The sequence below is a fragment of the Macaca thibetana genome, chromosome 2 (assembly GCF_024542745.1).
Source record: "Macaca thibetana thibetana isolate TM-01 chromosome 2, ASM2454274v1, whole genome shotgun sequence".
NCBI lineage: Eukaryota > Metazoa > Chordata > Mammalia > Primates > Cercopithecidae > Macaca > Macaca thibetana.
In genome coordinates, this window is record NC_065579.1 from 109,232,489 (window position 1) to 109,258,995 (window position 26,507).

Sequence of the window (26,507 nt, forward strand, 5' to 3'; positions counted from 1 at the left end):
TTTATATTTTTAGTAGAGACAGAGTTTCATCATGTTGGCCAGGCTGATCTCCTAACCTCAGGTGATCCACCCGCCTCAGCCTCCCAAAGTGCTGGGATTTCAGGTATCAGCCACCGTGCCTGGCCTGCTATTTGCATTTCTTATTGAAAAGAAATAATCTGTTCATGTCAAACAACCTCATAGTGTGTGTCTACTTGTGTGTGAAGGGAAAAATCAGGGTTTACTCCATTTTCAAATTTATTTGAACATTTGTAGTGTTTATGTACTATTTTTATGCTTTATATACTATTTTTCCTGATTATTCAGGGAAAAAAACAAAGTAAAAACAAAAGATTCCATTTTATTATTAACTTTTTTAAAAGTTTTTTTAGCTTTTACACTTTTATGCATGAAAATTGATAAAAGCCTTCAATAAAACATTACCACTACATGTCAATAACTTGCACACTTTCAGCCTTTGACTCAATAACCTTCTTTTGCAGAATCTAGCCTAAATTGGTCAGTGACTTGCAATTTTATTTGTAATGAGGAAAAGAAGAGCTAAAATACCTGAAATGAGAAAGTGGTTGAAAAAGTCACTGAACTTCCCAAAAGATAGAATATTAAGAAGCCATAAACAAAATCATAGTTCAAAAGGATATTTAATAATGTGAGAAAATACATTATTTTAAAATCAGAGTGTAAAATTTTATGTACATTATGCTCCTGTTGTGTGTGTGCGTGTGTGTGTACAAACAGATGTACAAAACTCTATTGGAAAGAAATGCATAGCCATGTTTAATAGTGGCTATTTCCTAGTGTTAGGATAACAAATATTTATTTTGTTTTCTTAATACATTTTTGCATATTTCAAATTCTGTATGATGAGCATATATTATTTTTATAAGTAAATGATTATATTTGTAGTAATGAACTAATTGTATTACTCATAAATACACTAAATGAAATAGACTACCAAGAGTTAACCTAACAATTGTCTGCTAAGCCCAGCTCTCCCAAGAAATAAACAAATGAAAAAGTGGGAAACCCAAACTCTGTTGTAAAAATACACATACATAACATGCATTGATTCTTGGTACACACAGCTATAATCAGAAGGACAAAGGTTTATAAACAGTAGGTTGTCTTACGTGGGACAAGTCTAAAAGTACCTTTGTTTATCAATAATCCTTATTTTCTACCAAAGGTGATCTACCAATCTTTCTACCAATCTTTAATCAAAGGCTCAGTCCATGTCAGATGCTTAGAGCGACATTGATCTGAGCATGGAAAATCCACAAAAAATGGCAGGTGTGTGGTTAAACCATGGAGGTCACCCACCCTACCTGAGCCTCAATTGGTAGGTGTTGCCTATCCTCCTCACACCTCTGGTTGGGGGAAGGGCTACCTTGGTTTAAAAATGGAAAAAATGAAGCAGGGTGAAAATGACATCTGCCCAATTTGCTATTTGGGGACTATTGTACCAAGTTGTGTGACCTCTGGTATTGCACTCATCATTGCAGAAGGGATGCATTCCACTCCTACAGGTGAGGCAAAGGAGCCCATTGCTCTTAAGACTAACTTGAGTCAGCTGGACATGGAATGGAGGCCCCACCTGCCAGTTCTCATTGGTAACCTTGGACCAGGGTACCATCATCCTGAGCCTTGGTTTTTCTTGTTTTACTGGGGTACAGACACGTCCCTTACGGGATTTTCCTGAAAGTACAGGAACAGCACCTGCTCGGGGCCCATCCATCCACACCCCGTGCTCAATGAGAGGTAGTGTTGGCCATGGCAGGGACAGTAATATTATTAATAATGCTAGCAGCATTACACCTTGTTTAATACAGACACATTTGATAAAGTAAAAGCCGAAATGGTTTCTTTAAAAAATAGGCAAAAAGAACTTGGTGTTAGGTTGAAAACCAAAAATTGATTTTACAGTTCCTTACATCTCAATGCTTTCAGGTTTCAGACTTAATTTTTAGTGTCTTAGAAATCCAGTGTCTTCTTTCAAAAATTCTCATTTATTTAAATATGTGAGTGTTTTCTATTTATTTAAATCAAGCACAGTTATAAAGTATGACTCTCTTAAGGTGCTAAAACAATACAAACTGTACTCACAACATTGCTACAATGAAACTGCCTTTTCTTTTGAATATTAAGGAAACATCTGAATAAAAACAATAAAATATTAAAAGTTGTTTTCATCTCAGTTGTTCTTACATCCCCAAAGATATAAAAATACCCTTCTTCCTTCTACATAGAAGGGAAGGCAGAGGATTGAGGAAAGTTATTTCATAAAGCCCTTTGAATTGGAATACCATGATATTAATGTCAACATCACCAATATTTAGCCTGGGTGGTCTTGAAGAGGACATCACAGGACACTCAGTGTTCTGTTTCCTTGCTTCTAGATACAATTCTGTAGGTCATTTTTATTGACACAAAGTTGATCTTGAACTCAATGAGTTGGATTTTCATTTTGGGGTCTCTTCCGTATTTCTTGGTAGATTTAGAACACCTGTATCCATCACTTGACACACGGGGTGTTTCCTGAAATCAACAATGCATGAATCTACACTTTACGGCCAAGGCATTGGAAGAGGCCAGCTAAAGAACAAGTTAAAGGACAGCTGCCAGTATCTTAATGAGATAAAGAATTAAGCAACCCAGGAAATAAACATATTTTATTTTCTGATTGCATTAGAGAAAGATGACACAAGAACACCATTTTAACACTGAGGTAAATCAGATTCAATACAATTTAGTTACTAATTTGAAAACCAAATCTGTGTAAAATATAATAAATGAAATCTGTATCAAATCAATGTCAAATCATCATCAGTGATTTTAATCTGACTTTATTAGTTCTCATAGGAAGGGATTTCCTGTGTGGAAGATATACTAGATTAATACGATGAGTTACTCAAGAGAAAACACGCATACCATGCATGCGTATGCATAGCTTTTCTTTACTTTTTGGCAAAATTTTTTTGACAAATCTAATTTTCTGACAAAATTTGTCTACCTGTATTGTTTGTGCACATTAAAACTAAAAAAATTAATTATTTTAATGAAGAAACTGCCTTTCAGTTTTTCTTAGTAAATTGAGCCACATATTTAATGGTCTGGTCATGTTCGACTGCCTGATGCTTTTTCCAGTCATGTTATTCACTGGTCACATCCCCAATTAATGGATATATATCCATTACAAACCCAAATGTAGCCCACTTCCATGAGAACTGAAGGAATGGCTCCGGACACACTGCCAGACATCTCATGCCAAAGGATTCAACTGAAATGACCCTCTGGGGTAAACTGGAGCAGTTGTGCAATCCTGTACATCAGTGCTACCAAGAAGTTAAAAAACAAAAAGTTAGATGTTTATCCCTTCAAATTAACTAGAAGGATTTTGGAAAACCCAACCAAGTTTCATGAGGTAGAAAATGTCAAGCAAAGACTAATGCCATGGTATGGATTTTCTTTTTCCAGAAATGACTCACGAAATTGAACCACTTGCTGAATCATGAGCCCTGTGTGCTTGGATGGGACCCATCCATATTTGCCCAGGCCTGGAACACATTAGATGATTTACAGGCTGGGTACTTCTGAAGCATCTGTCCCTCCTTCCTAGACTCCCTTCCTCTATAACAACTTCCTTCCCAATGTGCATCCTTCCTAATCTCCTTTAATATTTATGATCATAATATTATAATTAACCACCCCTCACCCCCACCAACTGCTTTCATATTATTTAACTGTTAAAGCCAAGATATTTCGATCATGGGATAAAGGAAACATGTCTTCCTATTTTGTTTATGCAGTTCAGGAGACAGATGAAGTTCAAATCTTTGGATTTCGAAGAAGCATAAGAGTTTCTCTGGCCTAGTCTGGAATGGTCTTTATGGGATTAATTGCACTTGTCAGATGTCCCAGGCACGGTGCTAGGCACTTTATGTCTATAATGCACTTAATGCTTCTAAGAACTCTAAGGACTTTTCCTATTTAAAGGACGATTTGCTTGATTGCAGCCTCCTTTACTACACTTTAATCTCCTGAGGACCAAACATGGCATTTGTCTTTGCACCCCGAAACAGGAGACTGAGGGTGGAGTGGTTACTACATGGGCTCTGGCATCAGGTAGACCAAGACTCAGATCTCTATTCTGTTTTCTGTACCTGGAGCAAGGTACTTTGCCTTTTTAACTCCTTCACTTGTAAAATGTGCATAGGCACTTGGAAGGTCTTTGTCAGGGTTCAATTTAAGGCTAGAAGATGCAGAACATTCACAGCAATGTTTGGTAACAAGTGACAAATGATATTTGGCAATGGATATGGAAAGGTAGGCGTGTGGATGGATAGACAGAAGGAAGGATGGAAGGATAGATCAATAAAAATGACTCAGCAAGTTTGAGTAACCTTCTCCAGCATGTTAATGCAGGTCTGTTTGCTTCTGTTTGCTTGTTACTCTTTGTCTTCTCCGTGCTGCTAAGCACATTGCAGTGTTCAACTAAGCTGTGTTTTTTTTTTAAGTCCTTTTCCTTTATCGGTGTAACATCAGCTGGACATTGTGCTCCAGCTTCTCGGCACTTCCTTGCAGTCTCAGTCCAACCACATTGATATAGGCAGAATACACGAAGATATTCAGTGAAGGAGCCATGAGCAAGGAGAGGCTGTACGATGTGAAAGAGGGAGCACTAGCCCCAGAGTCTTGCCTGAATTCCGATACTAATTTTCTGTGCCTTCTTTCCTCCCTGGGCCTCATTTATGAAATAAATTAAAGCATAGTGTTGGAATAAATTCATGTAAGGACCATTTGCTGAGCATGTCTTGTGTACCACGCTCTGTGCTAAATGCTGTGGATGAAAAGAGGAATCTTTCCCAGCTTCTGCCCTTGGAGTTCACAGGCTCTACACAATTCCCAGTACTTCTTCCAGCCACAGTGTTCAGTGACTTTGCTTCATTAATAGTTTGCACAAATTTTGGTCCTAGATGGTATCTTTGGTTGTAGAATAAATATGATTATCTTTGTAGTGAAGTTTGAGAACATCTGGTTCTCATTTCCACTTAGTTAGGGAAGGTTTTATGGAGGAAGCAGCATTTCAGGGGGTCTTTAAACAAGGAGAAGGTTTTGTCCTAGGGCCCCAAAGCTCTGACAGTTGCCTGTGTTTTCAGGCATCTATTTGGAGGTGTCTAAACCACGTTTGTGAAAATATGAACATTTGGCCACTATGGGGGGTCAATTATGTGTCATGACTCATCATAAATATTGACCAAAATCCAATGCCTCATGATAATTTTCATTGTCATTTGTCCTGGGCATTCTTGAAATAACCAGCTTATACCCAAATAAACCAACAAAGCAGTTTCCAAGACAGCTTTCAGATATGTTAATCAGTGATATTCTCATGACTATGGCTTTATTTATATATGTTCCTGGTCAAAGGCAGTATCCTCCCTCTATCTAAATGTTTACTCATAAAACATATTCCTTGCTTAATGACATATCCTAGAATCACTGGAACAAAAGGACAGAATATCAAAATGTTCCTGAATAATAACGATTTTATGAGAAGAGGACTGTTTTTAGATTCTCATGTAGATGTTCCAAGATTGTCCAGCATTATATTCACAAAGTTGTCTTCAGTTTGTTAAGAAGAGAAAGAGAACAAACAAATTCAACAATTTAGCTCATACAAGATGCAGTTAAAGTTCAAAGAAGGAAATCTGTTTACTTTTGTATTTAAACAAGTTAAAATGCAGTGAAATCTCATAGAAGAATACAGAATCTCCAAATCTCAAATGCAAGTAATAACGATTCAGTAAGAAGAGGGAAAATGTTTTGGCTAAAAGTAAAATATCTTTTATGTAGCATTCTCAAGGATTTAGTGACACATTTTACCAAGACAATCAAGTGAAAAGCAAGAGGACATGTTACTTGAAAGGTTTACTAACTTCTTATTCTTGTTTCTTATTCTTATTATAAAGTGTCTCAATTAAACCTCTCACAATCAGCAAACCTCAAGATTATCACTAACAGTAGTGGAAATCTAAAGAATATGAGAGTAAAATCCACAGCCAGAGTCAGATGATGTTAACATTAGCCAAGTAGGCAGTATCAATACTGTGGTCCCTTTCCAGGCATGAGATGCAATAGGATTTCCTTGCCCCACATTTCAGTGGATTTTCACCTGTGTTATTCCTCCAACGGGTGTCTGTATCTCTACTGGGGGTGTGTCTCCAGAGAAAACATCCTCCTGAACATGCCCAGTACAATCTTACTAGATTCTTTCCCTGACATGTCTGCCCAGTGTTGAGGATAAGAGATGTTGTGATGATGGAAAGGGGTGGGAGATTTGGGGGTGGTGGAGGTAGGTGACCATTGGAAGGTTAGGTACAGAAGACTTTTTTTGGCTAGTGGAGGAGGGAAGGGTGCAGAGGTTTTGTTTGGGGAAGGTATCTAAATTGCCACATAGTCTGCTTACATTCCCTTTTCCCGATGTACGTTTCCCTGCTCTTCGCCCTGGTGCCCTCACAAACTAATCATACAGAGAGTTGTTCTGATGGCTTTCTGTTGTCTTCCTCTCTCCTTGCCATGGAGTGTGCAAACTGCAGGACATAGGTGACATTTCTTCCCACCTTCATCCCATTAACCCTATTATGTGCTACCCAGAAAATGGCCCTTAAGAATTCCCAAGTCATTGATAAACTTAAGCTCATGGGGAGAGGCAAAGGTGCCAGGGAGTTGGTGTCCCTTTTGTTCAAGCTGCGTTTGAGAAAGTGGGTGTGAAAGAACCTCTCCTTTGCTGTGCTTGCCTGTCACATTCTCAGATTCTGCATATCTTTTTTCTTCTTCTTCTTCTTCTTCTTCTTCTTTTTTTTTTTTTTTTTTTTGAGACAGAGTTTCGCTCTGTCGCCCAGGTTGGAGTGCAGTGGTATGATATTGGCTCACTGCAACCTCTGCCTCCCGGGTTCAAGCAATTCTCTGCTTCAGAATCCCGAGTAGCTGGGATTACAGGCGCCCACCACCATGCCTATCTAATTTTTTGTATTCTTAGTAGAGACGGGGTTTCACTGTCTTGGCCAGGCTGATCTTGAACTCCTGACCTCATGATCCACCTGCCTCGGCCTCCCAAAGTGCTGGGATTACAGGCGTGAGCCACTGCGCCCAGCCCAGATTCTGGGTATCTTAAGGAATCAGTGGTTCTCTTTTCATAATGTCTCATCTGATTTATAGATGTGCACAGCTGTGTTTCTTCACCTCTTAGAACTACTACTTTTCTGTCAAGGCAAATGTTGTCAGACCTAATTATTGATACCAGCCAGCCTTTGCCTCAGTTGGGTAGGTAACTAAATGGCATCAGCTGGCATTTAAATACCTTTTTTTTAGTTTCTGAGATGGAGTCTCACTCTGTTGTCCGGGTGTTGCACAATGGCGCGATCTCGGCTTGCTGCAACGGTCACCTCCTGGGCTGAAGCAGTTCTGCCTCAGCCTCCCAGAGTAGCTGGAATTACAGGAGTGCCCCACCACCATGCCCAGCTAATTTTTGTATATTCAGTGGAGACGGGTTTTCCCCACATTGGCCAAGTTGGTTTCAAACTGCCAGCCTCAGGTGATCCGCCCGCCTTGGTCTCCCAAAGTGCTGGGATTACAGGCGTGAGTTACCGCGCCTGGCCCCTAAGATAGGTTTTTGTTGGTAAGGTCCATACTCTGGAAACGGCTTTTTGTCATCCAGGACCTCATGCCTGCAATTTACCCTGACGGCCACTAGATGGTAGCAGTGTCTTTTCATAGAGTGCAGGTTGAGGTTCCTCACAGGTGCTGAAAGGAAGACGGCAGAAACACAGCTGCGTACTCACAAGTTATACACACACATAGAAAATATTTATGTATTATAGTATTATACATTTATATTATTTACTAACATAACCAATATGTTGATCAGTGTTAATAAAGCAAAACACTAATGTAAGAGGAGCAAAATATAGAAGAAATATGATATTTGATGAGAGTTAGTGGATTAGCTTTTGTTCTTGACTTGGAGCCAGTCCTGTATCTGAGCCGAGTTCACCATTTGTGCACAACCTTCCCTTTAAGCCCAAGCCTCCAGGGCTGAGCAGATCTGGCAGGAGGCTCCACTGAAAACCACCTGGCAGTCCTCAAATGGGCTGCCAAGAGTGCTGTCCTTGGCTTGCTCAGATGCCTTCCAGGTCCAGCTTGCCTCCTTTCTCTGCAGCTTGGCATTCACCCCCAGAGGCTTCCAGCTGCAGGAGAAATAGAGGCTTCTGCAACCAGCCCTGGCAAGCTTTCTCTGAATAGAGATATGAAGAAGGCAACCCAAACAGCTGTCCTTCAAAGGTGGAGGCTGCCCAGGCAGCAAGCACATAGCCACAACTGCTACCCACCATGGGGATCCACTGGGGAAGCAGCCAAACTTCTACTCATTGTGAAGGCTTGACATAAAATTCTAGTGACAGTAGTCTTTTGTACCATCATAAAGAGTGGTCATTACCATCAGTATTCGGGTACTTTGCAGGTACCTAAATTTCTTCCCCTGTGGGAAAGACACGCAACCACCCATCTTGGGAATGTTGGTACCCTTTTCCCTTTGACCTTTTTGGCCTTAGAAATTTCTCCTTTGTGTGGATTGTACATGGCACTTGGGACCACCTCAGTGGGTGTCTAGAGCTGCCTAGGTCATTTATGGCCCAGATTGGCACTTCTAAGAGTCACAAATCCATTTCATGCTCATTGGAGCTAAAAGAAAAAACTTACTGGCTCAAGCAACGCAATAATGGAAAAGGGCATTGGTGGAATTGATCTTGGGAATGAAGGCATTCAGGGATTGGCACCCTCCCGCCCTTTCCCTCTTTTTTTTCCTCCCTCCCTCTTTCTCTCTCTCTTCTCCATCATACACAGAGCATGTGCACGCGCGCGCGCACACACACACACACACATTCATCTCTCCTCCTATCTGTGGGTTTGTTTTTTTCAGTCTCATTGCCTCTCTGTGTGGCAAGGGGACATGGCTGCCAAGCTGACGTTCTTATAGCCATTCACAAGGGAGAGTAGGGAGTCTTTCCCATTTGCTGCAGGTCGGAAAAAGAAAAAAATCTCAGGTAGCCTAGCCTGAACTGCATGCCTAATTAATAAACTTACCAGTGCAGCTCAGGCAGAGTGCGTGTGTGCACACTTGTGTGCATGAAGTGCTCTGGTTAACACAGCTTGGGTTGGCTGTCCATCCCCACACTCAGGATGGGAGAGCTTGACTGCTAAGAAACCCTGTGGTTGGAGGGGATGAAGACGACTTTCCTAAAGGAAGCAGGTGACACCTACAGAAGAAGGAAAAGAAAGGGACCAGGCAGTTTACAAGATGTCTACCCCTGCATTGTTCCATTTACCAATATCCTTAAGTATACAGCAATGGAATGAAATCGCTCTGCGGCAGACTACTTTCTCCTGCTTTTGTTAGACTGGCTTTCAGGAAGCATTCTGCATCTGTCATATAAACCCTGACAGATATTGATAAACACCAGGCATTTTCGCTTTAGTTCATGCTAGACCTGGAAAAGAGAGCCTCTCTGCTTGCCGAATGAGAGCCAGCATGCCATCCCCAGCCAGTTCTTCCTCTGCCATGTTAGCTTTTCTTTCTCCCCTGGCGGACTCTAGGCTCCTTGGGGATAAGACTCATGCCTTATTTCTAGTTGTCTTTCCAGCACATGGCATGGAACCTGGCACACAGCTGATGCTCAAGGAGTGTTTATTAAGGAAATCAATGAGTAAGTGACTAGGCCAGCAGCAAAATGGATGGATTCACAAGTCTTGTGTTGTTATGCTCTCTGGGGTCATGTCCTAGGGCTGGCCATGTTGCCAACTGATGCCATCAGTGGGAAACTAATCAAGCATTAAGGAGTAGGCCTGGCATGACCGCGTGGACCTTGCACATGAGTTCGAATGCATATTCATATGAGCCTACATGCATGATTAACTTGGGAAGCTGACAGGAAGCAGTCAATCTGTTGAGCAAGTTTGGGTTTTATAAACCAGATGTTCAGTATTATTATTCATCATTTCCTTTGATACCCGAACGGTCCCCATTATGTAGCATGGGAAATGAAGGATATGGAATAATATACACTTATTATACAACAGAGCACCACAGCCACAGATTTCGGAGGCCTGCTCAAAGCCTGGGCAAGTGTAAGTGCACAGCAGTTCATTTTGAGATTCCTGTTTGGACTTGAGTTAATGGGATTTTGCCCAGATGGACCATGGTGACCCCCATCTCCTGCTCCTATCCCTTGGAAAATGAATGTTGACTCTACATCTGTGTTTTTCTTGGAAGCCAGATGTATGAATCATAAGCAGTGCTCTTGCCTCAGTAGCAGCTACAGGTTGGGGGGCCACAGAAAAGCAGGGACCCCCTAGTGTGTTGGGAGACAGAGGGTTTCTGGCCCTGGTTGGCTGCATAACTTCTGCTTGGTGGTCTGGGAAAAAGAAAAAAAAACTTGCCATTGACTGCTATTTCCTATGACAAGAGTATAGAATGCCTTTCAATCATAAAGTGCTTACAGTATAAATGAACTTGCAAATTGACGTGTTTCTCCAGGAAATGTTTAAGATTCACAGAGTCCAGACCTGTGGGGACTGGGAATGATGGAGCTGGTGGGTGCAGAAGAGAGTCTTAATTTTTTGCAAATGGTATTTCCGTGTTCCTGCCAGCCCTTGTTGCCGTGATGATGAACTGGTATATATAGGAAAGCCTACGGGTGAGGGTTCTGGCCAAGCCAATTCAAATTGGGGCCAGAACTACCCCTAGGAGAGGTCCATGAGATCATTGGCCCATATGTGAACTGTTGCCAGACTGAACTCACTGCATTTCCTTTGTTTACCTGGGGCTGGTTACAAATGAATGGTTTCAGTACAAATGCAATATTATGGGTTTCTTATTTAAAGTAATGATGCAGTAATTACATTTGGAATTAGCTCCTGAGTGAAGTTGATACTACATTCTGGATTAATATTTTGAAGTTAGTTTCTTATAATCTTGTCTTTGTGCCAGGACAATTACTAGTGATTTATAACTGATTTTTACTGGTTGGAGGAAAAAGGCTTCATTTCTCATTATTGTCAGTGATATGTTTTGATTTCATCCATGATACATGTTGGCACTGCTTGAAATTTGATTTGAGTTGCAAAGTGGAAGTTGTCCAGGGTTATAGATCAGCTCAAATCAGTTTTCTTTATAGCATTAACAATTAATCAAGGAGTCAGAATATGGGAAGACTTCTAATTCTAAGAGAACTATTTACCATGGGCTGGTTCTGCCTTTGAAAATGTCCTTGCAGGTTTCCAATGGTGGCCATAGTATGCTTTGAGTATTTTAAGCAAGATGTTAGAACCATGTTCCCCAAAACTGTTATAGACTGTATATATTGGTTGACTTGGTTCATGGCAACACTAACAGTCAGCATCACCTCATAGTTAATATTTTTTGTTGTTATATTGATGAATTAAATTTTGTTTACATATTCTTACACCCAAATTAGGATGCCCAAAATAATCACTTACATGATTAGCATGTATATTATTAGTCATGATTCTCTAGAGATATCCTATAGAGCTAGAGATAGGCTATACAGATAAGGTGGGGAAGAATTTAGTTTAAGGAATTGGGTTACACAATTGTGGGGCAAGTCTGAAATCTGTAAGGCAGGCAGGCTGGCATGCTGGAAATTCCAACAAGAGTTTATGTTGCACTCTTGAGTTTGAAGGCAGTCTACAGGGAGAATTCCTTCTTTTGAGGGGGGCCTTGTCTTTTATTTTAAGGCCATCAATGGATTGGATGAGACCCACCCACATTATGGAGGATAATCTTCTTTACTCAAAGTCTACTGATTAAAATGTTAGTCACATCTAAAAAAAACACCTTCCTAGCAACATCTAGACTGATAGTTGCTCAAACCACTGAGCACGATGGCCTCGCCAAGCTGACACATAAAATTAACCATGTCACCATGAGTTCCTAGTCCTAGATAGAGCAGGAGAGTCTTGCTTCATTTTACTTGTCATGGAGGAATATAGGCCTATCTTGATATCAATGTAAAACTAATAAAAACATGGCCCCCTCCACCCCTGTTGGGATATTTTTTCCAACACCTGCCAGCTTCTCTTAGCTGTCATGATTATTGATGGAAATGATGTGGAAAGGATTGCCCTATACCAATGCTTCTTGCATTTTAATATACATACGAATCATTAAAATAATTATTCACATTCAGAGTGTTTGGTATGGGGCCTGAGACTATTTCTAACAAGCATTTAGGTGCTACAGGTGCTGCCGTCCTGGGTACTGCATTGTAAGTAGTGACATCCCGCAGCTCTAATAATCTATTAGAAGAACAAGGCAAAAGAAAGACTAAGTTTAATGACCTTTACTCAAGTGACCAGCCAGTCAATGGGGGCTTCAGATGCTTAGATTTTAGGATCTTCTCTTTATAATGCCTCTTCCCAAGGAGATTGAGGGAGCGACACCTGATTATTCTGTGGAACTAAAGCTATGGAAGAGAAGTGTCCAAACATCAGAAAACACACTAGGTTGAAGATAGTGGATTCTGGTTCACAGATTGCGTCACTTGGGGGCTTGAACAGCCTGTGAAGCCATAAGAACTTGCCTGGTCAATTTTGGTGCCTGTCAGCAGTGCCTCCAGCCTTAATCTCGTTTTGGACTCTGCTACTTACTAGCTGTGTGACCTTGAAGGCAGGGAAAAGAAGCTGGCATCCTTTGAGCACTTCCATATGCCAGGTACCATGCTGGGCAGTTTTCTATTTTGTCTTCATGGCAACAGTGCTGGGGAATAGTGGGCATTATTTCATATGAGCATGTGGAGACTTCACTAGTGCCGTTAGGAAAGATTCAGAGCTGAGATTCAGAACCAGATTTGTCTTGGGCCAAAGTCTACCATGTTCCAAGACTCTGTTTCCCTATTTGTTTGGGACAGAGTAGGGGTTCCTGCCTGTCTCCCAACACTGTGTGAAAAGCAGGTGCAATGGTGTGTCTCCATGTGTCTATAATCCAATTCAGAGGTTTAAAGACACGGATCACATGCTGTATTTCAAGGGCCACTCTTTTTATTTATTTATTTATTTATATTTATTATTTTTATTTTTTTTTGAGATGGAGTCTTGCTCTGTTGCCCAGGCTAGAGTGCAGTGGCGCTATCTCGGCTCACCGTAAGCTCTGCCTCCCAGGTTCACGCCATTCTCCTGCCTCAGCCTCTTGAGTAGCTGGGACTATAGGCGCCCGCCACCACACCCGGCTAATTTTTTGTATTTTTAGTAGAGATGGGGTTTCACCGTGTTAGCCAGGATGGTCTCCATCTCCTGACCTCGTGATCCGCCTGCCTCGGCCTCCCAGAGTGCTGGGATTACAGGCATGAGCCACCACGCCTGTCCTCAAGGGCCATTCTTATAAGAGAAATGATGACCTTCTTCATCATGATTTTAGAAGTCAGATGATAAAGTTATTATTTAATTTTGTTTTTGTTTTATTTGTTTTCCATCTGGGACTGGCATTCAGAGACCCAGAGAGGTAAAAGGACCTTGACTGGCTGCCTTGGGGGAAATAAATGCTTCCAGATTCTGTTGTTTTTAGCAGGGGCAACTCACCAGACCCTTTATGCACATGCTTTCTGATCCTCAATATTTAGATTAAGGAGAAGCACTCTTTGAAACATAAATGTCTGGGAGGTAAAATAGTAAAATAAACCTGTGCCAATAAAATAAGAAGAATCAGGAAAATCCAAGCAAGGCTCTATTTGAACCAAAGTGGCTGAAAGCAAAGAACAGATCTGCTGGAGTGACTAACGACAGCTGATTTGTTTCCCCAGCAGGGGGCTGGGACTGCCCTCTGCAAATCCAGGAGATACATTGTGCTCCCTGCTCCATTGAAGGCTTGGGTGGGCACTGGTCCATCTCAGCAGCCCCTGGTCTGGAAAGGACATGATTGTCAAGGGGGCGGCCTCCAGAACTGTGGTTTCCAAACCATTCCCTGGTAACTGGCTTTTCTCTTCCATCCAGCTGACTGATGATCAGGGCCCCGTCCTGATGACCACTGTAGCCATGCCTGTGTTTAGTAAGCAGAACGAAACCGTGAGTACAGTGGCTGAGCTTCCTGCTTGATGCTAGGAGGGTGGTTTTCTCAGACCCCCTCTGACTCCAGCTCTGGTGACTTTTGATTTTTAAGCATAGGATGTATGTCATTTTTCCTTATTGTTTGATCTTGCTGTTAGAATCACCAAATCAAAAACAGATGAGAGGAACCCAGGCTGGCGTCATTTTAGAGTTCGCAACACCTTTCCAAAGTTTAAGTATTAGAGGACCAGAGGAGAAAAAGCCCCAGAGACCGTCCTTGATTGTGGTGCACTGACCACTCTCATTTATAGTTACCAGCCTTTTATTAGTTTCCTAGGGCTGTTGGGAACGAAGTGCCACAAACTGGGTGGCTTAAAAAATAGAAATTTCTCCTCTCACAATTCTAGAAGCTGGAAATCTGAAATCAAGATATCGGCAGGGCCATGCTTCCTCTGAAAGTTCTAGGGGAGAATTTCTCCTTGCCTCTTTCAGCTTCTCGGGGCCCCAGGCATTCCTTGGCTTGTGGCAGTGTCACTCCAATCTCTGCCTCTGTTTTCGTGTGACCTGTTCCTCTTATGTGTTTCTCTGTGTCCTTCCCTCTTGGAAGGAAATCAGTCATGGGATTTAGGGTCCACCCTAAATCCAGGATGATTTCATCTCAAGATCCTTAATGATTACATATGCAAAGATGCTATTTCCAAATAGCATTATATTCTCAGGTTCTGGGTGGACATGAATTTGGGGGGACACTGTTCAACCCACCACAAAGCCTTAAAAAAACAATGGCCTTTCTGACATTGGAAAGTTTTAGCAAATCACAATGGTTACATGCCTTGGAAAATGGGGCTCTGGAGGCCTATTCCTTCACCCTGGTCCTCAGTTGGTAAAAGTGTTAGGGTTATTATATATTTCTCTGGCTATTTAGTCTCTCTCTCCTGGGCACCAGATGGCAGTGTAAATGGAGAAAGCAGTTAACATACTGTCTTTCCTGTAAAAAGCTTTCATAAGAGAAACTGGTGAATGTTTAGAGCCCTTAGCTGCTGAAACTCTTGTGTTTCTTCAAATCAGTGTTTAATTTTCAAGACAGGAGAGGGAAGCTATTACAGTGTCTTGGTAGGAGTATGCGTTGGGGACTGTGGTAGTTAACGGTTGGCCTGAGAAGCTCTCATTTTACCCAGTAACATTTTAGGTAGAGGGTGGGGGATAGAAGAGACCGTTCTTGGAGATATGGGTTAATCCTCAGTCTCTATCAGTTTGGGGAAGGCACCAGGCAGACGGTATGTGACTTCTCATGAGATTCTGTTTCTTTTGCCAAGTTAACTTACTGTTATTATAATTCAATGTTTATTTTCGACAGAGATCGAAGGGCATTCTCCTGGGAGTGGTTGGCACAGATGTCCCAGTGAAAGAACTTCTGAAGACCATCCCCAAATACAAGGTAATGAATGACCTAGTCACTCACTGAAATCAAAGCAACAGAGACACCCAGAGCCTTGTTTTCACAAAATTTAGGCTTCAAACTCTACTTTGGAGCGATGTTTTTGCTCACCACTATTACAACCTGTTAGCTTGTCTTTGTACCATCTGCACGGTTATTTAAAAGGTTTTTTTTTTTTAATTTACAATGACTTGCTGTTTTTCTTATTTATCTCCTCTAACCTCAGTTTAAAGAATCAATGTTATATCGTAAGTTTTGACGTGATCATTGAATTTTTCTGATACACACACGATACTGACATGACTGGTTTGCCTTTTAAAAAGATAGTCCAGAGAGTTCTTAGATCCCATCCAGAAAACTCTCCTATTTCCTGGTGGGCACTCTTTGGAAAAACAAATCAAAAAGTGGGAGGGGGATGCCCTTGAGGCACAACCCAGGCACACAGCACTGCCCAAGAGTGCTCTGAATGTAGGCGTGAGCATGTGCATGCCAGAGGCATCAGAGAGCAGCCTCCACCAGATCTGGTTGATTCCTGCACAGGGGCAAACACCACATTCACCCTCTCATCCCCCAGCACCAAGCAGACTGGCTAGCTGGTCTCCATTTCTGGCCCACTCAGATTAACAAGGGTTCTCTTTGTCTTCATCTAAAGGGAGCCCAGGAATCAGGAATTATTGGCTGCCAAGGGCTTCTTTCTTAGCACCACCCTCCCTGATATACTGGGGCCAGATTCACCACAGCTGTCTAGGGGGACCTAGGCTTTCCTGGGCCTCGGGTGGAGGCAGGCAGTGGTTAGAGCTTGACTCTGCAAGTTCCTGGCTCCATCATTGATGAGTTGGGTATGGACAAGTCCCTCCTATCCCTCGTTCCCCATCTGTCGATGGTGACCACCAGCTTCATCCACCAGGGCTTTTGTAATTGGAGTTAAGTTCCCAGAGGCATGAAAGGACATTTCGTTGATCCAAACCCATAATAAATGTTGGAAACTGTAGTTCCTGAGAAATTAAAAGTCAAGGATGGAGATAAGGGCAGACTTTGAGGCCCCTAAAGATAGTGGACTTTACTTTTGATGAAATCGCGAGACCTAGGTGTCCAGAACTGCTGGCTCAGTTTCAGAAAAGGCATCCCACCTGTAGAGAACATTTCCAAACAATTCTTGAGCCTCTTATTTCACATGAGGAGATTTAGAAACCTAAGCACTGGGCCACTACTTGATACGTGTCCAATAAATCAAGAAAGAAGGAACATAACAAGGAACCAGTAACAATTATCCTTTGTGTCAGTTTCTCCAAGCTTCCTCTAGCAGGCAATGTGCAGAGCTCTTTATGGCATTATCTCACTTACTAATTAGACATTACAGTCACCCCCATTTTATAGTTAAAGAAACTGAGGCACGGAAAGCTTAAATATCTTGCCAAATCTCACACCTTGCAAGCAGGAGAACCATGACTTTTTTCCCCCCTCCTTTTTTTTTTTTTTTTTTTTTTGAGACGGAGTCTTGCTCTGTGGCCCAGGCTGGAGTGCAGTGGCACCATCTCAGCTCACTGCAACCTCCGCCTCCTGGGTTCAAGCGATTCTTCTGCCTCAGCTTCCTGAGTAGCTGGGATTACAGGTGCACGCCACAATGCCTGGCTAATTTTTGTCCCTTTAGTAGAGATGGGGTTTCACCATGTTGGTCAGGCTGGTCTTGAACTCCTGACTTCGTGATCCACCTGCCTCAGCCTCCCAAAGTCCTGGGATTACAGGCGTGAGCCACCGTGCCTGGCCAAGAACCATGATTTTAACCTCTGTAACCATAGCGCTACCAAGAACAATAAGAGCAATGACAATTGTAATAATAATAATTAAAATAAAATAATAATAATAACTAAAATACACTGAAACATTTATTGAACTTCTTAGTATGTGGTTGGTGTCATCCAAAGTACCTTATATGCATTATTCCTATTGAATTCTTACTACATTCCCATGAAGTGGGGACCCTTTGACCTCATTTTTACTTAAGGTTGCTTGAAATAACTTTCTCAACATCATTCTGCTAGTAACAGATGAGGGAAACAAAGCATGGGAATAGAGGAAGAAGATCAGCTATAGAAAATTAACCAGCAGTGCTTGAAATGCAGGCATGTGTGTTTTGTGCTTTTCCAAGGGTCAAGCTGGGAACCAGAGATGTAGATGTGGCATAAGTTAACCTAGGGTACCCTTCCTTCTGGTTCCCATACAGAGCCTTGTGAAAGGGGTGTGTGTCAGCCAGGGACAGCCATGGCCAAATGGGCCTCTCTCATTCAGGAGAGGAGAGCTCCAGGGAGCAGAGTTCAGGTCGCACCTTGCCCTCCCGATTAACACCTTGTAAAGATGAGTCAGCTCTTGGCTCTTGGGGTTTTCCCAGAAGATAGAATTATTTCTGTCTCCCTTAGCTTCATAGATTTTCCCACAAGCAATCAGACTTCCTGTAATTTTTATTAAGAATTCCAGACACCCCAGCAATAATTTCCAGACACCACGACCTCTGTTAACATAACGAGCCATTTTATAATTGGGTTCACTTCATTAGCCCAGTCTCTCCAGTTGGAAGGGAAGTGCCTCCTTTCCCCAGGCTGTTGGACCATGCGGCTCCTGGCCTCCAGGAGAACATGCCTCTGGTCCAGGGCCCCTTTGGCAAGCCCAAGTACTGGAAGGCCTTGTGTCCGATCTGTTCTCCATTACTCCATGGGGCTGTACATTAGAATGGATGGGAAGACTGGTTCTATTTTCGATGAAACCAAAGTTAGTGATTTCATCAGTGTATTGATTTGTGGCCAAAAACTAATGCTGGATGTTGTCATATAAGCTTTTAATTATTTGAGAGACTCATCCACAGAATGTGTTGTATTCTGAGATGTGGTCAGAGCTGCCCTTCCTACGTCTGTTAGGATATAGCTATATGCCATCAACCAACACACAAAACATTCCGATGTTATTTTCTCAGAATGCTTACCTGGGGAGGATTTTAACCAGTTTCTGAATATCAGGAAGACTTTCTCAGGCACAGGCTTAAGAAGAACTGGCTGTGCATCTGCTGGAGCAAATCGGCTTCTCCTTTCCAGCTCATTTTTAATATTTAGTTGGAATTTTCAAGATGAGCTTGGTAATATTTGAGTAAAACGGTAAATGTCTTAAAGACTCAAACTAACTGAATGCCTCCCGCGTGCCTGACTTTGTGCTAGGGACTGTAGAAGTCAAAGGTAAGTGAGGTGGCCCCTTTCCCACAAAGAGCTCATTCTGATGGAGAAAGTACTACCTCCAGTTATTTCTGTTTTCTTTTCTTTTGTTTCTTTCTTTCTTTCTTTTTTTTTTTTTTTTTTTTTTTTTTTTTTTGAGACAGGGTCTGGCTCTATTACCCAGGCTGGAGTACCTGTGGCATGATCTGGGCTCACTGCAACCTCTGCCTTCCAGGTTCAAGCGATTCTCCTGCCTCAGCCTCCAGAGTATCTGGGATTACAGGCACCCACCATCATGCCTGGCTAATTTTTATATTTTGTATTTTTAGTAGAGACGGGGTTTCACCATGTTGGCCAGGCTGTTCTCGAACCCCTAACCTCAAGTGATCCACCCGCCTCAGCCTCCCAAAGTGCTGAGATTACAGGCGTGAGCCACCACGCCTGACCACCTCCAGTTCTTTCTAGGACAAATCAGAGTACGGAAAGAACTACGTAGGGTTGAGAGGCAGAAAAGTGAGAGTACCTTTTTTTTTTCTTTGAGCCTCATTCTGTTCCCCAGGCTGGAGTTCAATGGTGCAATCTCAGCTCACTGCAACCTCCGCCTCCTGGGTTCAAGCAATTCTCCTGCCTCAGCCTCCCAAGTAGCTGGGATTACAGGTGCCCACCACCATGCCTGGCTAATTTTTCTATTTTTAGTAGAGACGAAGTTTCACCATGTTGGTCAGGCTGGTCTCGAACTCCTGACCTCAGGTGATCCACCTGCCTTGCCCTCTCAAACTGCTGGGATTACAGGCATGAGCCACTGTGCTTGGCCAAGTATAGCATTTTTAGGTGCTAGGGTAAATATAGTGATGATGGTATGGAAAGGACAAAGCAAAGTGCAGGTCAGGAGAGCCTTTTTACAAGAGATGAGCTGAGGATGAGCTTATAGCATGGGCGAGGATTAGCCACAGGGAGAGAGAAGGAAGGGTTCCTTGGGTAGCTGACACTGTGCGAGTAAAGGTCTGGCTAGGAGAGAAAATTGCAGGGGGATTGCTGTTGCCGTATGCTTTGAGTGACAGTGAGTGAAGGGAGGCAGGGTTGGGTACTCAGGCAAGGGCCAGATCCCAGGGAGACCTGATGGACAAGCCTGCGGATCTGTCTTACGCATGGAAGAGGTTGTTAGTGGCTGTTACAAAGGAAAGCAACATGGTCAGAGTTACCTTTGACTTGGATCAACCTGGAGGATGGTTTTGTTGGGGTCAAACTCTGAGGCAGGAAGAGCAGTGAGGACCATTGTGGAAATTTATTGAATTAATATAATAGTGGGACAGTTGGGTAGCAGGATGGAATTGGAGCAAACCTGGAGAAGACCATTAGTAGGATTTCATACTACTGATGCTGTAGTTTCTAACTGGGGAGTCTGTGTGGATGGTGGTGCCACCTACTGAGAGAGACAGGAGGAAGAGCAGCTTTACAGAACTCCGCTGTGACTGGATGAGTCTGAGGTGTCAGAGGGATGGCCAAAAAGAGATGACCACTACTCTGTTGGATACTTGGTTTGCCACTGAAGGGAGAGACCGAGGCCAGAGCGTGGATCTGGGGAACAACAGCACAGATGTGGTCACTGCAGCTTATTGAGAGAGAGGAGAGCTAAGGCAGACAGTGGGTCCTGGGGACAGAATCTTAGGGAAAATGAGTACTTGAGGAATGGGTGAAGGACAAAGATCCTGTGAAGAGGAGGAGGCCCAGGAGTGTGGTACCTGGAAACTGAGGGAATAGTGTCGAGGAAGAGGAAGCAATGGGCTAAGAAAAGTAGGAAGATTTGAGGGAGAAAATCCTGTAGGGTTTGGCAATGAAGAGGCCCCTGGCAATCATAGAGAAAGGGATATCCATGGCATATTTAGTGGTGGAGGGAGAGAAAAAGCAGAGTGCAGTGGGTTGAGGCATGAAGGGGCAATGAGGAAACAGAGATGGCAGTTGGTTAATGAATGCGGGACATTGGCATGGGAAGATGAGCTCAGCTTCTGCATTCTGGGGGAGGAAGCACAGAATTTAGCTAAGCTATGTAGAATCTGCACTAAATGCAGTTTCTTTTATTGTTTCCCTACTTCCACCTTTTTCTCTTTCTTCTTTCCCTACTCATCTTCTCTCCGTCCCAACCACCCCGCCATATATTTTTAACCACATGATAGGACCTTTGCCCTCATGGAACTTACATTCTGGTAGGGGAGGCAGGCATGAAATAATCAAGTCTTGATTACTTATACTCAACCCCACAAATAATAGATTATTATAATTTTGATGAGTACTATAAAAGAAGAGTACAGGCATTAAAAAGAATCCTGCCTTCTTTTGAGTATTGCTTCTCACAAGCAAAACAAGAATCAAAGTAATGTATATTAGAAGGTGCTGAATACATGAGCTGACTATAAAATATTACTTGTTTTGTTTGAGTTTGAATTCCCAATCAAATACCATTTTTGTCTTGAATGGAAAAAGCCAAACTCTCAGAGGTTTTTTTTTTTTTTCTTTTTTTTTTTTTTGACCCCTCCAGTCCATCTTAAACTGAAACATAATAATGGTAATTAATGCAGTGTTGACTGTCTGACATTTTTCCAAGAGACAAGATGAAAGAGATGATATACATCTCAAAGGATAGGAAATCTCTGGTTTATCTTTCACAGCATAATGAAATATACTTTTATCATTAGAGTCAAGTAGAATCTTATTAAGACTTGCTGTGCAAGGTAACTCCAGGAGAAGATGTCTGTTGCCCTTGACTACCACGTGCATATTTGCTTTATGTAATGCAACGGAAACTTTTAATTGCCAGTGTTAAATTCTCTGAAGTTAATTTCACATCACCTTGACGTTAAGCTAACAAGCAGACAGGGTCATTCCTGGTTTGTAAACTCTGTTGTCTGGATCATTTAATAGTATCATATTCAAGAATGTGAGTGGCAGAGAATTTAAAGAAAATTAACAGTGGGGCTCAGAACTGTGAAATAACTCCTCAGAAAAAAAAATAGAGAATTTCTTTTTTCTTCTCCCCTTTCACTGCTCTGGCAAAACTGGGTTACATTTTCTTTCTTCAGAGAGACAGATCAGTATGGGTTTTATGCCAGAGGCCGTTTTAATACATGAATGATTTGTAGGTAAATTTATTGTAGCCAATGGGTGCAGTCAACTGTGTAATAGAAATATTGTCAAAAATCCAGGATTATTATTTAAATAAGTGCAGTGTTAAATTTGATTACATACTTTTTAAAGCTAATAAAACATTTCATTGCTCACAAACTATTTCCCATAGTCCCATTTAGTCAGAAAACATAAATTAAGTGAGGCTCTGCATAGAAAATTACCCAGGCTTTGTGTTGATGGAAGCATGCATGGAAAAGCTAGGCAACCACACAATTTGAAGACGAAAGGATATGAAAAGGGTTGCCAGGCTCCTGTGTAGGCTGGGGCATGGGGACACTTTGTATTTGAATCATGATGGAAAATGACAGCCTAGGGGAGCACCAATTTGAGATGGCCTCTGTGGGCATGGAATTATAGAAAGTCTAGAAGTGAGGCAGCGTGGGGACCCCGCTTTCTTTATTACAGGCAGAGAGAAGACACCTCCATTGATAAGGTTCTGTGCACTTGGACATAGGGTCTTTCCAGAAACATTAGCCACTTTCTTGTTAAAAAAAAAAAAAAGTAATTGTTTTTGTTTTAAATAAATCAAAATAAAGCCCTTGGATGCCAGTGTGGGGATGTGACATTTTAAATTGTGCTATTTGTTGAGCTTATCCTGTGACAGGTCTTCATTTCCACCAAATGTCAAGGATCAGTGCCTTGCATTCATTTTAATGAAACATTGTGCTGATAAGGGTTATGAATGCCAAGTTTAAGCTGTAAATTACTAAATGCCGGGCTGCTTTATGCTTTGTGAATTCACCAGGGAGCAAGCTAATGAAGGTTTCTTTCTTGCTTCCTCTTACAGTTAGGGATTCACGGTTATGCCTTTGCAATCACAAATAATGGATATATCCTGACGCATCCAGAACTCAGGCTGCTGGTAAGAGAAATTATGTACTTCTGCATTTCTGCTTTTATGATTTTGAAAGATTTCCTTCAATTCAACGAGGATGACACTTTGCTGCAGTTTTCACTTTTCAAAAACTGTTCAATTCATAGCATTGTAAAGATCGTTATAGAGTTTATAAACTGGTATTTTGACACATAATATATAAATAACGTTGGATAAATATATTTACCATGATGCTTTTGTATATAAAGCCATATATGTCTATATGCATTTATTTATTTAGCTATCTCACATCTGCCAACATGTGGAAAAAATGTTTAACTCTAGACAGCATGAAACCTATCATAATGAGTCCCTTTATGTAATACATGGACACTCATACTCCAGCTCTAGACCCACTTACTGCAAGTCTAATTTGACACAATAAATTAGACCCAAGATCCCTGGAAATTTATCACGATGGGATTTGCCCCCAAATTACATTGCTTAAGCCCAGTGCTTCGTGGATAGAAGCTATTCAACAGCTTTTTTGTTAAATCAAAGCAGCTGAGATGTTTCTCTATTTCCTGCCTATGTCATATCCAGTAGCATTGCTTGGTAAACTGATGTGTAAACCACTTTCTTTCTCTCAGTATCATTTGTACTGTCTCTGAAGTGAGTAGGGTTAGGCCAAATCCAAAACAGCCCATGGTAGCATCAACCCACATCCCTGGGCAAGGCTGCCCTTGGAGCATTGGCCATGAGTGTGCCACATGTTTGCCACCCCTGAACTAATTGCAGTGTGTTGAAAAAAGGACATCCCTTTGGGTTTGTGTGTGCTTATCAAATTTTTTAAAAAGATACAGAATTATAAAGAGTAATGCAGTGAACACTGTTTTTTAAAGTTAAGAAAGTGTAGATCGTTTTCTTTAGCAATCAGCAAACACACACGCACCTGTATGCACACACACAAATGCATACATACCCATCCACCCCACCCGTCTTTTCCCATTCATCAGAATGAGAAAGTAGCGGCATTGCCTGCTATGCAAATGTTTGTTGGCAAAGCATTGTGGGGACGAGTCCACTTCTCACTTGCATCATTGTTTAGAAACAGTTCATGTGAGAGCTCCATCACCATCCAACTTTACTCTAATCGCCCTGGTATTGATGGAGTCATGACCACATCATGTGGATGCCATATGCATGCTTTAAGATGGGCCTTATGGTAATATTCAATTTCAACAATCTTTTTATCAAAAGAGGACTGAATTAACTAGTTGGCTAATTCCAAATGTAACTCAGAATTATTGAAAAGTCTGATTGAAAAAGTGGCTGTCTTTTTAAAGACATTTAAGTCCAAAGATATATTGAAGTTTAAAACTCTTTGCACATTACCCATCTCCAGGTTGCCCAGTTGGCATCATTTGTTGGAAGCAGGAAAAGTTACAAGTTTGTGTGACTGAGTTTGGGCTCCTAATGTGTATTTATTCCAAACTGGAAAGGAACAGAATCAATGAAACAATCAAACGCAAATCTTCTACCAGTAAATGGATTAATTTCCTGTTTATCATTTCCTATCATTTAAAGGAAAAATGAAATGGAATCAGATGTCAGAAGTCACCAAGGTAGCATCCTTCTCTCTGTGGCAATGGACATGATTAGCTGCCCGCCACACAGTCAACTCACAGTGTGAACTGGTCCCCCCAGTGCTTTGCCAACAAACATTTGCCTAGCAGTCTTTTGTATCTTCTGGCCCTGCAGCAAATGGTGTGTTTGTAAATAGTCCATCTGATGCACTCTCCAGAGCTGTGGCCGCTGAAAGGGCAGCTGAAAGGCTCTTGGAAAAGCAGACCAACCCCGTCAATGCTGTTCACCTCCTAAGAGTATAGATACTTGTAAACACATGCCATTGCTGTTCTTCTGTTGACACATCAAAAGTGGTAGTGGTTGCTAGGGTGAAAAGTGGTGGTGGTTGCTAGGATTTCGGCCACGCCATACATGAGGTGGCCCAAACAAATGCCCCATATTCTATTTATGAGAACCCAAACCATATGAACCATGTTGCAGTTGATCTGTGACAAAAACATAAGGAATGATCAGACCAGTTGGTCATCTGTCCTATTCATCTGTCTCTCACCCTGAGGCTATCAGATACTTAGAAGAAGTTTAGGGTGATACCAGCCATTAAGCATTACATGAATTAACCCATCTGAATGTGGTCAATAAGTGTATGTTGACTCTGACTTGAGTTCTGCATTTTCCTTCTGAGCAGAAGACGCAGCAAAGTGGGAGGGACTCAATTCCGGCATCACACTGTGAAACTCAACTCCTAGTCCCGCTACATCCACACTATGTGACTTCGGGCAAGTCACACAGGCTCTCTGAGCTGCACTTTTCTTTTTTAATCATGCCATAACCATAGTGCATAGATCATAGCTTGTTGTCAGAGTAAATGAGATAATGCAAGCAAAGGACCTGGTGCGGAAAAGCAGGCCCCAGGATATCTCAGAGGCAGTAGTGGTTATTTGGACATCTTGTTTGTGTTTATTTTCTATTGTTCTGTCCTCAGCTTCTGTAAAGGTTGGAAGAACATGGTGGTAATGGATGCTTAAAGAGGTAACCTAAAGAATACTTTTTGATTATTCAGGTTATTCAGGTTTTTGTGATAGACATTGGGAAGGGATCGTGTACATACACTCTCAGTTTTCTTTTTGGTTCTATGGCAAGCTTGGCCAACTGTGGTCTAGAAGACAAGCAGACAACTTGTACTAGAGGTTCTATGTGAGTTCTACCGTGTGAAGAAACCAAGGTTGTTTGTTTATTTTAAAGGTAACAATAAGAATAATACTAGCAGCCACAGTAGCTAAAGAATGATAGCTAAGAGTCAGCCGGCATGAATATCTGTGGCTCTGGCGTGCACAAGTTCTTCGTTCATCTCTGTTTTGTTCCCTTATCCCTCCTTTCCCCCTTCTCCTTCCTTAACCACCAGCCCCCTCGAGTAGGGACTCAGTAGATGAATAAGTGAAGGGATCCTCTAAAACCAGTTTCATTTTTACTTACTTTAGGTTCTTCTGGAGGGTGTAAATGACTTGTGAACTTACCCTGGAAATCCAGTGTCTTCATGGGGCGTAAATCCACCCTGGCCAGAGCTCTCAGGCATGGCTAGGAACAGCCAGCTGCTAGCAGCCTCTCTAACTAGCTCAGGCAGGGAACCTGCATTCAAACTCCATTTGTCTCCTCCCAAGCCCAGCCATCTAATCGAATCCTTATTACAAATGGACGATCCCCTTAGTTCTGGCCAAGGCCACCAGATTAGCACGGTGGGTGTGAGTGTGGGGTTGTAGCCAGCATGGGAAGGACACAACGAGCTGACTTAAAATAACTCCTATTCCCTCTCCATCTGCCATGGAGTTTGTTTCGGGCCCTCCAGCCAGAGGAAAGAGGTGGGTTTCTCTGAAGCACGATACCAATATTTTTCTAATTTGTCCTATAAAATCTTTCCCCTGAATTTAATGTTTGGCTTGATTTTATCCAGTATTTTCTTTAATCTTGTGTGATTTGGGTGTGAATCATGAAGTGTCTCCAAGAACAGCTCAGACATAGGGGCCTTACTCAGCAGACTGACTATGGTTTAACTGGCAAAGCTGCTGAAGCAATGCTTCTCTGCAGTCTCTGGGCTGTCCTTAGTCCTCCTCCAAGGGTTTCTCAGCCTCTCTGTCCTCGCCACCAGTTTGTGAATTCCTGATAGATTAACTGA

General features: G+C 42.0%; 1 protein-coding gene across 4 annotated transcripts in view; it reads left to right on the forward strand.

Annotated features, from left to right (window-relative positions):
- The window catches only part of CACNA2D3 (calcium voltage-gated channel auxiliary subunit alpha2delta 3), a 938,743-nt gene that overhangs the window by 694,246 nt on the left and 217,990 nt on the right, over positions 1-26,507 (forward strand). For all 4 annotated transcript variants that reach the window (XM_050781062.1, XM_050781063.1, XM_050781066.1 and 1 more), the window contains 3 exons: positions 14,062-14,133; positions 15,473-15,553; positions 22,724-22,798. In XM_050781062.1, the coding sequence (XP_050637019.1) occupies positions 14,062-14,133; positions 15,473-15,553; positions 22,724-22,798 (228 nt within the window). The remainder of the gene's footprint in view (positions 1-14,061; positions 14,134-15,472; positions 15,554-22,723; positions 22,799-26,507) is intronic.